Source organism: Mercenaria mercenaria, chromosome 11, assembly GCF_021730395.1.
Source record: "Mercenaria mercenaria strain notata chromosome 11, MADL_Memer_1, whole genome shotgun sequence".
Classification (NCBI taxonomy): domain Eukaryota; kingdom Metazoa; phylum Mollusca; class Bivalvia; order Venerida; family Veneridae; genus Mercenaria; species Mercenaria mercenaria.
Window position 1 is genome coordinate 44,171,063 of NC_069371.1, and position 15,273 is coordinate 44,186,335.

At 32.8% G+C, this 15,273-nt stretch overlaps 1 protein-coding gene across 2 annotated transcripts in view; it reads left to right on the top strand.

The window, feature by feature from the left end:
• The window catches only part of LOC123532700 (transformation/transcription domain-associated protein-like), a 73,124-nt gene continuing 57,851 nt past the window's right edge, over positions 1 to 15,273 (top strand). For both annotated transcript variants that reach the window (XM_053517296.1, XM_053517297.1), the window contains exons 1-12: positions 1 to 140; positions 6,313 to 6,452; positions 7,780 to 7,829; positions 8,481 to 8,591; positions 9,239 to 9,343; positions 9,728 to 9,811; positions 10,238 to 10,432; positions 11,047 to 11,213; positions 11,663 to 11,759; positions 13,092 to 13,230; positions 13,645 to 13,723; positions 14,668 to 14,872. In XM_053517296.1, coding sequence (XP_053373271.1) covers positions 6,359 to 6,452; positions 7,780 to 7,829; positions 8,481 to 8,591; positions 9,239 to 9,343; positions 9,728 to 9,811; positions 10,238 to 10,432; positions 11,047 to 11,213; positions 11,663 to 11,759; positions 13,092 to 13,230; positions 13,645 to 13,723; positions 14,668 to 14,872 — 1,326 coding nt within the window. In that variant the 5' untranslated portion in view covers positions 1 to 140; positions 6,313 to 6,358. The remainder of the gene's footprint in view (positions 141 to 6,312; positions 6,453 to 7,779; positions 7,830 to 8,480; positions 8,592 to 9,238; positions 9,344 to 9,727; positions 9,812 to 10,237; positions 10,433 to 11,046; positions 11,214 to 11,662; positions 11,760 to 13,091; positions 13,231 to 13,644; positions 13,724 to 14,667; positions 14,873 to 15,273) is intronic.

A 15,273-nucleotide genomic window follows, 5' to 3' on the forward strand; every position in this document is an offset into this window, starting at 1 on the left:
CGGGTAATGTACGGGGGTTAGAGAAACTTTTTTGTACTGACTGTTTTTGTACTTGCGCACTGAGTTGTTCAATACTTCAAAATTGAAGACTTCCGGTTACCATTCAGCGAGGTCCTTTCTTCAAAACGTCGAAAATGCGGGTATTTCTTCATTTTGCATGTATAAGATACTTATTTTCTTACTTTACATTTACTACTCTTCTTTTAATGCATATGAAATGCCGGACAATTGCCTAGCTTTTCGTGTTATAGTGATTTTGGGTTTAGTGTGCACATATTCGGATGGACAGTAGCTTTGATATTTTAATTTGATAACAGAATGATGCAGTTGCTTAGCGGGCAAACATGATTATGTATCCTTATTTTATTTTCTTTCCCTGGAGTGGAAATGCTTATTTCAGTCGTTTTGTGGTTTTGGCTACCATTTGCGGGGGGTGTCAGCTCTTTCACTCCCAAGTCTTTTCACTCCCAGGTCTTTTCACTCCCAAGTCTTTTCCTCCCCTGACTATTCACTCCCATTTTCTTTAAAGAGGTGACTTTTCACTCCCATTTTTATTTTGTTCTCTAGAAATTATATTTTAATTATTGGGAGGTCAATAAAAATTAATGATTTTGAAATGTTTTATGTATTTTTTTTATAATGCAGATTATATGCTGCTTTCTCCTTGATTCGAGCCTCTTAAATCTTTTAGAGGTGTGCAAATTTTTGTAAACCTGTTCAATTAAATAATTTTTGTTTTTTGTTACAAAAATATTTGCATTTTACAATGGGCAATAAGAATTACAATGTTATCATCTTTTATATGTACTTTTTTGCATGAGACTGAAGGAGGTGAAACTCTACATCATTTTAAAACTTTCTCATCGATTCGAGCCCTCTGTTTGGAAGGTCATTAAATGTTTATGTTTGCATATTCTATTTCCATAAAGCAAATTTCTATCAAGTTTGACTTCTTGTTCACTCGTTACAACAGTCGAAATATGCTCGGGGTGCTTTTAATTTGAAATTTGGGCTCACAATATTACCCACTATGTAATTTCCTTTTGAAATAAGTAATTTTAGATGCAAAAATTTAAAATAGGTATTTCATCAATTTTTCAGTGGTTTTATGACTAATATTTTCCAAGGAATTTTAAAATGTAAATGACACAAGTTTCTGATGGAAGAACATGCTACATGAGCATGAATTTTACTAAAACACAAGGGCTCGAATCGATGAGAAAGCTCGAATTGACGAGAAACAGGCATATATACCGAGTATTGTGAAAATTTTGTAGGATTATTTTTTTCTGAGAGGGGTAAAGATAATCCAAAATATACTTTGGAAATATTAATGAAGGTTTTTATTTTTTATATATTATTGACTGTGTGATTAGTAATAAGTTCTGAAAATGCAAGTTTAATTATCAGTATTCTGAAAATGCAAGTTTAGTTTGTTTTGAGTATTTTCAGTATAAAGAGGATATTGAAAAAGAGAGAGGATATAAGAAAATACCTATTTAATAAAACTTTACTGTGATGGCCTAAATGTGTAATTTAAACTGCTGAGAACTTTTGGGTTTGCATTTATTGAAATGGACTAATGTAGAGACTAAAAATGTAACTGGAAAACATTCTAACAAAATTCATACTTCACTGTATCAAAAGAAAAAAGAAATAAAAGAAAACTTTTGATTTTTATGTGTATATTTTTTTAATCCTTTGGTCAAAATTTTCATAAGTCATTATAGCATTGTGCATGATAAATTTTTAAATTGTAATAACATTACCTTATCAGTGACTGGGAAAGAAATTTTGTCCATGGGACAATGGCTCGTCATACACAATAAATTATGTGACATTTATAAATCTTATGTGACATTCAGAAATTTCTATGGGACAATTGCGACTTGTAAACTAAGAACTGGCATTGTAGTATGTACACATTTCATATTAAAGAAGCTCTCAGTAAAAAACAAATATAGTAACTAAAACTGTAACAGCTTGTCAATAAAGAAAATTATTGAAAACTGACAAAAAATGGAAGTCTAGAATAAAATACGATGTTAAAACATGTTTTTAAACACTGGAAGCACTTTGAATCTGCACACTGAATACATTCATTTGTGTAAGATTTGACTATTAAATAGTTTCATCCTTTTGCATTCAATACAATTTAGACATATGACACAGGGCTCATCAGCACTTAAACTTATGAGACATTTTTCATTTTTATGTGACTATGGCTCATGTCTCATGGGTTTCCCAGTCACTGCCTTATACTTTGTGAAATAATTTGTGAAACATCTTTGATATTCCATATACTTAAAAGCTACCAATTATCTCATCACCATGAGATGTAACCTCCTTGATTAGTTGTATATTAACAAAGTCATCAATTATCACTTGTGTTTTTCTAACACTCCTTGATTGAAAGTTGCTACACTGTACCCTAATCACCACCTTTCAGATCAATATCATATAGAAATTGCTAACTGATACTTCTCATGTCTTTAAAGTTAAAATTCATGATAAGGTAACACAACATAACATAATTTATGTTAAGTTAGGTTAGGTTAATTAATTATTGCTTGTATGTTCATTGGCTGGATTATATTTAGAGACAACAAAACTGAATAATTTATTAATTTATTGACTTCTCTTTTAATTTTTAATGTAGATATGTAAGATAAGATAAATAATTACCCAAGACTGTTTTTTTAAGTATCATTGTTAGTGCAACAAAAATAATACAAAACATAGAGTGTAAAGAAAACAATCTTATAAAAACAATTTTTTGTGGAAATGAGACTTAAAAATTTTCTAGCATGATAAAAAAAGATCTTTAAGCCAAAGCAAGGAAGATTTTAAGTATTAGGTTTTAAAGAAGAGTAATGTAAAGATCTGGCTGAAACATCTTTCTTTCAAATTAAGTTTGGTCATATTATAAACATAAGAATATGAGTTTTTGTTTCTAAAATATTTTTAAAATTCCAAATCAAGAAAGAAAAAAAAGATGAATGCGCCGGGAATGGTAAAGTATTAAAAACTGCAAATTCTCATGTGTTTCTGTAGTAGATTCTATAGTTTGTCAATAATTAAGTTTTAAAGCCTTCTTAAGAAATATAGCATGTCATGAATTTGCACGCTTTAACGTAACGTAAACGTCGTCACATCCTTGCAATATTTTGTATGTAACGTCATTATTAAAAAGCTATCGAACCTGGAACAGCGTCATTATTGCTATATTCCACTAATATCTAAGATATCGAATTTATTTCCAGATATTTAAAAAAAAAATTTGTTAGCGATGGATCTGGATGCCAGTCTCCTGCAGAACGAAATATACAATATTTTATGCCTCTTGCTCTACACAAATGTTTGAATAGGTGAATTTGCGATGGTCAACTGACTTCAATAAACTCAAAAGCATGTATTTTACGAATGTGTACAAAAAAGTTTAAAATTGTCAAAATTGAAATTCACTCGAAACCAATATGATTTTGATGGGTCTTGATCAACATTTTAGAATGGATAAATTTTGTGAAGTCTTGTCATTTCACAGTGAAAAAGGGTCCCATAACAGTGAAAAAGGCCTTCTTCGATATTTTGAAAACAGTCTTCAAAAGCTGAAGCCAGCGGAAGCTAATTTTTTTTAAAAATGTTGATTCTGCAAAAAATGGAGAGGAAAATCCGTTGACCCAAGTAAGTAAGTAACATCTTTATTTATAGCTGATGACATATTTGACAGAGTCAATTTTCAATATAGCTCACTGTATAAATATGTTCAATAAACATGATAAACATGATTATAAACAATAATGAGAGAACATTTTGCAAAAATGAAGAAAAAAAAATGAAATAAAATTATATACATGTATAAACAAGCGAAATATTCTAAGTAAAGTTAATGACATACATTAATAGTCTGCATATGTTGGAACTTTAAATAATTTGGTAGTCACTATTTTCTGATAATAATTTTGGTTGAGAAAAGTGCCATTGAAGATAGGATTGTTTGAATTTTGCAAGAGTATCAGATGAGCATATATGATTAGGACCTGGTATGTTATTCCAGATTGTGGGTCCCGAGTAGCTCAAAGATTTATGAAAAAATTCTATTCTTGCTTTTGGTATCTTTAGTTCATTGTTATGATTTGATCTAAGTTCACATCAGATATTTGGCTGTGGTTAAATTTTGAAGTAAGATAGTTGGGGGATTGCTTGGTCGAACCTTCCTGTTACAGTCAATACATAAATCTAACTGTGACATAATTAATGAAATTTAATTTACAATACATAATCCAACAATTTCATAATTCACTTTTCAAACAGTTATGACACCAGAATAAAATTTAGCATGTACAATAATACTCAAGAATGAAATAAATTAAAATGCTTGGATTATATACTAGGGAATATAACGGTGATTATAACAAATTTTTCAATGAGCGGTTGATAATTATTTTAACAATGCATATTTTTTTTATATCAATTCTCCCATTAAATCATCAAAGGACATCAAAGATACACAACTTAATTAGATTACATCTTATTCATATTTCAATAATTACTGATGATAGGCAACTGAAACTTCGGTTTCCGATACAAAATAAATCGTTCTTTCAGAAAATGGAAAAAAAGTAAAAGCAATAAAAAAAATTACCATAAGGACCCTTTTTGCTTGACGGGGCTCTATTATTATTGTCATTATTAATATTGTTATAATAATTATTATTGTTATTATGTACAATGTCATTGAATACATCATTGTAATGTATAGCATTTAATCAAATTATCCAGTTTTAGTTATATTTAGAAATATGAAATTTCAATATTATATATCATACATGCAATAATATTCAAATATTCTTGGAATATCTATTTAGAATTCAGTTCCAACCTAAATATTAAACATTGAATTGTCATAATAGAAAAAAATGAAATGAGAGTGAATAGTCACCCCATAAGGTGACTATTCACTCCCATTTTGGGAGTGAATAGTCAGGGGAGGAAAAGACAGGGGAGGAAAAGACTTGGGAGTGAAGGGTCCGGAATTCATTTGCGGGCAGCACGAAAAACCCAGATTTCCGCTAAAATCTACCAAAATCTTACCCAAATGTACCCAAATCTTACCCAAATCTACCCAAATCGGTGACCAAATAAATTCCACAACATTTAAATGATACGTTTAGCTTTGGTTTTGTAAAAAAATCATAGTGTATCCATCCGCCATTCTAAAAAAAATCATAGTGTATCCATCTGCCATTCACTGTTGACGTCACTCGCGCAATATTCACTGAATTAAAAACATAATATGAAAAGTAAAATCACTGCATTAAGGTTTGAAAACTAACTGTTTATTAATGTATGCAAGAACATGTTTTCTGTGCATTCTTTCGATTTATTTGCAATTGATGAATTATTATTCAATTAACTTTCCTAATAATGGTATTTGTGACAGCATTGTTTCGATAACCAGATACTTCCCCTTATAAGGCATTAGAATGAATCTATTGGAAAACAATTTCGTCTCTCTCTATATATACTCCTGGTATTTGGTCCGCGGACCAAATAAATTCTTCGACTCTATTCATAATTTTATCATGACATCACAGTACATTAGGGGTTCTAACTGACCAATCAGAGAGCTGCTTTTTCGAGTACCTGCCAGTTTCCACTTGGGTATAACGAAGTATATTTACAATGAACATATAGTGAATTTAGAAATAAATATCACACTATTTTAGAAATCAAATTAAGATTTTTCACTGCACATGCCCCAGATGATGCTACAAACAACAAAACTTTGAAGTTTCATTGAAATATTATATCAATTTAATACCTTTATTTTAGTTAAAAGTTTGAGATTTTACACAGGGAGTCTATGATAAAGTCGGAGTAAAATGTAATCAATACCCAAGTGAAATAAGTATCATTCCGCAATGTTTTGGACCTGTTAAAATTATGAATATATACTCATGGTATTTGGTCCGCATCTGAAAACTTCTATATTAACGAATTATTTTAAGAATGTCACCCCCAAAAGACTGCCGAGCCCCATTTTCTGAAAATATGCCCCCAAAAGAAAACCCTTTTCCCGGGGATACTTCCCCTTATAAGGCATTAGTATTAAAGCATTGTGTTGAATCGTCAAGGTACAAGCAAGTTCTTTTTGGAAAAGTTGCTAAAAGAATGTCTGAAATTTAAATTCTTAATTGGTGATGGTTTTTAAGTTTTATGGATCGACTGTTGTGTATAATTATGTAGGAGGCTCTCAAATCCAGCAAAATACATTAAATTTTGTTACTTATTGTTCATTATTATTTTCAGATATTGTTTGATTCATGTGTGAGATAGATACAAATTGGCAGTCATCATGATAGCATCCCCTCTCAGTCCGCACAATGCCACAACACAGCTTACAACATTCAAAAGTTATGTGGCTCTTATCGCAGATCCAACACCAGGCAGTAAGTTAATTTTAATAGGAACTCTTTGTTACGATAATAGATAAATGAAATGAGTTAATGAATGATCTGTTGAAAAATGTAAATGTACAGATAATGTATTGATATACATTTATTGAGTGGCTTGCTAGTCAATAGTCAAAACTATTGCCTGAGGTTTGGAGCACCAATAGTTTTGACTATTGACTGGCAGGCCATTTAGTTAAGCATGTAAAGGTGCTAGATCTTGTTGACTTAGCAGATTATTGAAGATATGGCTACAGTGTTTGTTAGCTATGTTTATTGAAATATTTGACGTGATAGTAAATCAGTGCGGTGAACTGTACATGCAGGATGATGTGATATCAAGAATTATTGACTCCTCGGGGGTTTCCCCTTTGAGTTGAGACAATATGAATGTAAAAAATAGTGAGCTGATAAGATCTGACTGCGTACATTGCTTACTGTTGCACTTAAAATTACTTTAAAAGTCGGAAGTTGAAGATTTTTCTACACAGTTTGATAGATGTATTTGTTACACGATATGTGACATGATAGAACTTTGTGCGGTGAACTGTACATGCAGGATAATGTGACATAGAGAGTTATTGACTCCTTGGGGTTTCCCCTTTAAGTTTAGACAATATGAATGTATAAACAGTGAGCTGATAAGATCTGACTGCCTACATTGCTTACTGTTGTACTCAAAATTACTTCAAAAGTCGGAAGTTGAAGATTTTTCTACACAGTTTGATAGATGTATTTGTTACACTAATGACTATATGTGACATGATAGAAATTTGTGCAGTGAACTGAACATGCAGGATGATGTGACATAGAGAATTATTGACTCCTCAGGGTTTTCCTTTTGAGTTGAGACAATATGAATGTATAAATAGTGAGCTGATAAGATCTGACTGCATACATTGTTTACTCTTGTGCTTAAAATTACTTTAGAATTTGAAAATTGAAGATTTTGATTACTGAGTTTGAGAGATGTATTTGTCACACAATAATTATGTGACATGATGGTTAGTGTGAACGCCAAGAAGAAGATAGAAATTAGTATGGTGAACTGTACATGCAGGATGATGTGACATAGAGAATTATTGACTCCTCAGGGTTTCCCCTTTGAGTTGAGACAATATGAATGTAAAGAATAGTGAGCTGATAAGATCTGACTGCATATTACACAAGCATTACTTAAATTACTTAAAAAGTTCAAAGTAGAAAATGAAAATTGCGATTAATGAGTTTATCAGAAATTATAATAACTCCTCAGTATGAATTGTAACATTAAGATTCTGTTGGTCGGTTACATCATGTTGAGTGTTGTTATCTTATTTTTCAGTTGCGGAAAAGAAGTTGAAAGCAGCTCAAGAGCTCAGTGAAAATTTTGAGGTAATCATATGCTGTAGAGACTTACCCTGAACCCTCTTTACTCAAGGGAAACAATCACCTTGTAGAGAGAAATTGTTGGGTTAACACTATTTGTTAGTCCTAATATTGTCCATGTTATCTTTTTAGCCCAGTGGAAAAGTGGTATTTGTTACCCGAAATAAAGGGTAATACAGTGAAATTGTTTTCTTTCATTTTCTCATTCTTCTAGATATTTCTCTTTCTTTAAATTAATAGATCCAAAGCCAGTATCACAGATTAAGGATCATGTTAGTGTTTGGCCATTGGGAAAAGGTGTTGTTGAGAGTTTCATTACCAGATCACTTGTGAAGCAAACACATGACAACAAACTTATCTTACTTGCTTGGAAGTAGCCCCTCATTTATATGCATAGGCATTTTTGTAGTACCTTAAAATTTACACATTATAGGAATTGAAATGTCATTTTGGCCTCTGAAACTTGCAATGCCAAGGCAAATGCAAATCTGTCAAATAATTAGCATTCTGGTAAAATAGTAATGACAAGAACAGTCGAAATAGGGTAGATTTGATATGATCATATATAAAAATAATTTACATAATTGTTAATGTATATTTACTGTATCTTTTCTGTGTAATCAGTATTTCAACATTTCTGTATGTGTTTGTTTACAGACTGTTGTGTCGTCACCTCAGTACCCTCAGTTCTTAGCTGATGCTGTCCGGGTGTTTATGAAGATACTAGAGGATGGAGAGCCACAGTTTATTGCAGATCAGAACTTGCAGGTGCGTAAAATTTAATATATCTTTCTGTATTTTCTGTTGAAGAAAAATGGTTGATGCTTTGAGAATGAAATTGCAAATGTAAGGTGTAGTCCTGCAGTTGTTTAGAATTAATTTGTAACTATGAGTACTCCATGCAAGGATTTCATTCCTTTTCTTACAAAATCTGTTGACCCCAAAGCAGAATATTTTAGAGCTTACAAAGCTCTATCAGCGAGTCTGTTTACATAATATGAGCCGTGCCATGAGAAAACCAACATAGTGGCTTTGCGACCAGCATGGATCCAGACCAGCCTGCACATCCGCGCAGTCTGGTCAGGATCCATGCTGTTCGCTTTCAAAGCCTATTGCAATTAGAGAAACTGTTAGCGAACAGCATGGATCCTGACCAGACTGCGCGGATGCACAGGCTGCTCTGGATCCATGCTGGTCGCAAAGCCACTATGTTGGTTTTCCAATGGCACAGTTCATGTCACGTTGACGTGTGAGATATGTGCATTTTAATGGTATCTGTGGTTTGTGACATAATACTAGAACGTTTGCTGTTCCAAAAATTTCTTATCAGGTTGCTGTCTGTATGGGCTATATTTTACCATGACAACTCAATTTTCTGGCCGCATATTCATTGTAACTCTGATTTCTATTTTTAGCAATTACGCAAACTGCTTCTGGAGATAATTCACCGGATACCCAGTAACGAGCACCTGAAAAAATACGTGCAACAGATTCTGTCACTTATGTTCAAACTGATAAAGGTAAGAAAGAATATTGCTATCTGTAAAAAAATAATTTTGTATTGATTTACTGTGAAATAATTTAATTTATTGGGCATAGTGTTTTGTGGGTTGGTAATGCTAATTTTATTTTGACATGAATAAGTATGTTTTAAATTTATCTGGATTAGCAAAACAAACAGTGAAGTGTAAAATAAATCATTTTTAGTTTTGTAAAGTTTTTCAATTGTGAGACAATAATTTTCACAAATTTAAAATTGTAACTGTTATTTGAGCTTGCATTAATTGAAATTCTCATTTACACCGTACACACTGTTTTGGCAGTAGCAGTTTTTTGTATTTTTTTAATGCACACAATTGTTAGATTTAAAGTACAGTATTTATATGAATGATTTCCCTGCTCAGGTTGAGAATGAAGAGAACGTGCTGGTGTGTCTGAAGATTATTATAGAGCTACATAAACAATATAGACCACAGATGAATGAGGAGGTATGTAGTCTTAACATGTCTATAACAGGGCCTCTGTGGCCAAGTGGTTAAAGTTGCTGAGTTCCAAGTCACCACTTTCGGTACAAAACCTCACTTCGAGTTATTAAAACTAGAAGTTTGCCCTTTGACATGCACTGCATCATTGTGACTTAAGAAACACAGCAAATCTGCTGCATCTGGGGATCAAGTTAGAACTGTTACAAAATACAGGATCACTTGATTTTGCGTGTAATTGATGTATATCTAGAATCTGTTGTTTAACCCCCGAAAAACCAACTAGTTTGCCAAAGAAATTTAGTTTAGTTATTTGAAATAAAGGTGAAGGCCGGCAGTTACATTAATTTTGATGCTTGATATTCAAAGATAACAATTATTTTAGAAGTTGAGAATAATTCTTATGCAAAAATATGTTTGATTTTGAAACAGATCCAAGATTTCCTGAAGTTTGTGAACCAGATCTACACCAATTTGCCGACACACCTGAACAAGATTTTTGAGCCTCGTTCTCAGATCAAGGTGAAGGACGTTGCAGAAATCAATGTAGATGCTCTGCTTCAGGAGACATACACAGTTACCACTATCATGACTGACAAGAAAAATGCTGATAACCAGAGTGTATCTGTAAGTTTGACTGATTAATTGGGGATGGGACAGGATAAATTATTTGTTTGTAGCCTTAAGTAAAGAAAGATTCAGGTTGAATATTGGAAATTGTTACTGAATGTAACAGATTCATGAAAATTGCCTTAGGAATTTAAAAATTTGAAAAGGTGGCAAAAACTGTCTGAATCAATGAGAGCCATGAATAAAGGTATTATTTGATGTTAGTAATTCTCAGTAAATAGATTTTTAGCTTCATGTACTGTTACAGTATGAAATTTGGTGTTGGCAAGCTTGATGAAAACTAAGAAAGGTGTCTTTTGGTCTTTTCTTTGCAATGGGTTCTTTCAGTATCTTCCATAGAATTGGGTACTTTCAAGTAATTTTACTGTAACGGAGGAAAAAGTTCTGGGTGTAAACTTCATTACTTTGAATGTAACTCCAGCAGATGTACAGGCATATGCATTAACTTTTGTACAGATTTTTCCGTGTGTAGTATTGAATAATATTTATGATATATCGGTCATTTAATGTGAATGCACCATATAAATAAAAATCCTTTAAACACATATTACATACTGATAATGCTGCATTTTGTATATGTAAGAAAAATCTTATATCTTTGTTCATTTCAGTACAACATTATCCCAAAAGGTGTTCTATCACTGAAAGTGCTAGCAGAACTTCCTATCATTGTAGTGTTGATGTATCAGCTGTACAAGCCAAACGTTCATCAGGAGGTCGCCAACTTCATTCCACTTATCATGAACACAATTATTCTTCAACCTTTACAGCAACACAGGTAAGTCTAACCTCATTTTTAGTCCCCTTGGGTTACTGCCCTTGTTCCACTTCATTTTCTTAAGAACATTAATAACTCCTTTTGCATATTTTTTTCACTCAAATTAAAGCAGTGTTTGTTGGTAACACTGGGTGCTCTTAGAGTTTATATGAACTTGTTTCAAATTGATTGTGATGAAAACTTGAAGATTATTTGAATCACTTGTGAGTCAGCTTCTTGGAAAAACCAGCACTGGTGTCTTAAGAGCGGAGATTAAGGTGACCCAAGTTGGGCTGTAACCCACAAGACCATGGTTGAGCAACCAACAACTTGACCACTATACCTCTGCTCTGTTACATATCAAGAAGTCCATGCATGAAAACGTTGAGCATGATTATTGGGTTTAAATCTTTATGTCTAATAAGATAAGGTGTTGTAACCTCATTTAAATGTGAATATTTTTGTTCCAGATCACATCCAGCCTTCAACAAGGAAGTGTTTGTTGATTTTGTTGCTGCTCAGATAAAGACCCTCTCCTTCCTTGCATACATTGTCAGAATATTCCAGGTTAGAATTCTTTCTTATTTCATGTCTATTGACATCACATGACAAGATTAAATTTAACTTCTTGCTTATTTGGGATAAACTTCCTGTTTTAGAAAACAGTAAAATAAACAGAATATTGGTATTGGGAATCATTCAAAAAATTTGCATCTATTAATCAGTACAGAAATAGCCTGTTCATGGATTAATTATGATTAAATTTAAATGCATGTGTATCAATTTATTAAATAATGTTAAGAAGTGACCCAAACCTCTAACTCTTTATATGCTAGACAGTGAAATGTTTGCTGATTTTGAACATAATATCCATTTAGTCACTTTGTTACAATTCTTTATTACGGGCCTCTACGGTCAGGTGATTCGCTGACTTTGAACTACTTGTCCATCGATGTAGGTTCAAGACCTCTTTCAGGGTGTAGAATTCTTTCCTATGAGGAAGACATGCAGCCGGCATATCAAGAGTCAGTGGTTCTACCCCGGTATCTGCCTATGCTTGAAATAACACCTGGGGTGTTGACATACACCACAAAATACTGGAAAGTGGCTGTATGACATACAATGTTAAACCTAACAAAAACAATGTTAAACCTAACAAAAACAATGTTAAACCTAACAAAATAATTCAGTGTTCATAGAAATAATTCTGCACGTATATTGACGAAAAAAGTGATGAAACAGTTACATCATATGAAATTGACTGTATTCTGAGAGACTGTTATAAACTTCAGTACGATGAAAACTTCGGTTAATAATGACAGGTCTCATAATGAACTATTCATTCATAAATTTTTGAAGCTTTGATTTGGTTTAAACAATATTTTATTAATTACAATACATTTACAACATGTACATATATCAAAAAGGCATACAGGATTGAGTAGGAAGCTGAAAGCTTATTTGAAACTCTCTCCTATTGATTTATCAGCACATTGCTTGAATTCACTGTTGAGAAATAAATAAAACACCAGTTGTTGGTGCTATTTCAGTATTTTAAAATAACTACCTGTAAAAATTAAGGAAAACAAGGGGCCTCCGTGGCCGAGTGGTTAAGGTCACTGACTTCAAATCACTTGCCCCTCATCGATGTGGGTTCAAGCCTCACTCGAGGCATTGAATTCTTCATGTGAGGAAGCCATCCAGCTGGCTTACTGAAGGTCGGTGGTTCTACCCAGGTGCCCCCTCATGATGAAATAATGCACGGAGGGGCACCTGGGGTCTTCCTCCACCATTAAAGCTGGAAAGTCGCCATATGACCTATCATGTGTCGGTGCGATGTTAAATCTAACAAGAAAATAAGGAAAACAAAAATGCAGTTTTCTTTCCTTCATTTTTTAGGAGCAGGTACAGAACTACTCACAGAAAATGGTTCAAGGTCATCTCAGTCTATTGTCCCTGTGTCCACAGGAAGTGGCCCATCTTAGAAAGGAACTTCTTATTGCTGCCAAACATATACTTGCTACAGATCTTAGAAATAGTGAGTGTTTTCCTATTTTATACATTTACATTGTTGTGCTTTTGGAAAGAGGGAAGGTTTAAAATGGTTAAATACATGATTTAGGTAATGTGTTAGAAAGATTGTAATTTAACTACTAATGTTATTAACTGACAAGTAACAAGCTTGAAAAACAAATTAAAATTCAAATCCATGAAAAAAGGACTGCGGTAGTCTTAATTTGAAGTATTTAATTAATGTTCTAAAATGTTAATGTCTTTATGGTCAAGCAGTTGTTGTATTTAAGAATATATTAACTTGCTCCTGCTATAGTTAAAGTTACTAATAATTAAATAGGAATAACACAATTGTACAATTCTAAAACTAAAGCATCACTAAGTTGTTCAAATGTTTACAATGATTATTTACAGTGACGTGTTTTATTTTCCTTTTCAGAGTTTGTTAGTGTAATAGACAAACTGTTTGATGAAAGTATTTTGATTGGAAATGGGTGGACAACATATGAATCTCTCAGGTAAATTTGTAAGCTACTAATATTTGCATATAACATTCATATCAGTAGTGAAAACAGGGGACTGCAAGGCATATGGTAAAGGTCTCTTCCTTTTAAAGAGGTGTGTAGGTGGAAGTCATCACCTGGCATGGATGGAACAACCAACAGCAGTGTCATATTTACCACCCCATTTTCCACTCAGCCGACACTGAACACTAGTTGGGATGTTTGTCACAACCAGAAGTCAAAGCTGGACAAAGCCAACACTGCAGCCCAACTTGCAGGCCACTGTGCTACTGACTGTCTGTCTAGAGTTTGTGAGTTCAGATGGTGAATGTCATCATGACGGATTGACTGGGAACAATACAACTAAAGTTATTGGTCCTCCATATCTTGTTCATGTGGAGGAGTTGTAAGATACTTGTAGAGAACAGATTAGTACTGGCAGAGAATCCATGCACACAGACTATGTTAACTGACTGTCATTACATATATAACTAAAATTCTGTTGGAGACATTGCTTTAAACCCCAACCAAACTGCTAAACAAGCAAATGCTAACATTTGTTAGGAATATTTTAACCACGATTTTTAACTTTCAGAATTGATTTTAATTTGTACATCAACATGAAATGCATTGTTTTTGAAAACATTAGCTATTGTTCACCTCCAAAAATATTCATATTTAGGAAGTTTTATTCATAATTCCCTGGCTGAAGTTTTGCCTCCTGGTCAGGCTTTGGTAAAATTTTAAGTGGAAAGTCAATATGAAAGAAAGAAAAAGCTTACTGCTTACACTGCCCATATTTAGTTGAATTTGCAATAAAAATTATGATCTTATGGCAAGTGTATAATTCTATATTACTGAAAAGTTTTAATTGACTTTAGAAAAATTTATTAGCATTCTTTTGCATTGAAATGATGATAAAGAAATTAAATATAGAATAGCTACATATATATTTTCAGACCCCTTGCATACAGCACATTAGCAGATCTGGTACACCATGTAAGACAAGCCTTACCTATGACAGAGCTTTCCATGGCTGTGAACTTGTTCTCGAAGAATGTTCATGACGAGTCATTACTCAGCAGTATACAGACCATGTCATGTAAACTGTTGTTGAACCTTGTTGACTGTATCAGACAGAAAAGTGAACAGGAAAATGGAAATGTACGTGTAATTTATATGTTGCTGACAGCTTTTAGAACATCACATTTAGTTTATACTTTCTGGAACAAGAAGAGATTACTGTTAAAATAAACAGTTACTGTAGTGAATCAAAAGCAGTTGCTGCTAAGGGAGATATAGGAACACCTAATTGATAGGTTTTAGTATTTTATCAAGTAAGCAAGTATATTGACATCAAGATTTGATGGAAAAAGTCATAATTATAGTTTGTTTGCCACATTTGCATCAGTTGGAAATGCAGACAATGACTTGTTGAGAATAAATGAGCCTTGGTCACAGATGCATGACTATGATTAAGTTAACTCACTGTTAGTTTGTTAATGATATATTGTCGTTAAAATCAAATTTATAAAAGGCATAATGAATGGTAAACTAAACTGAAA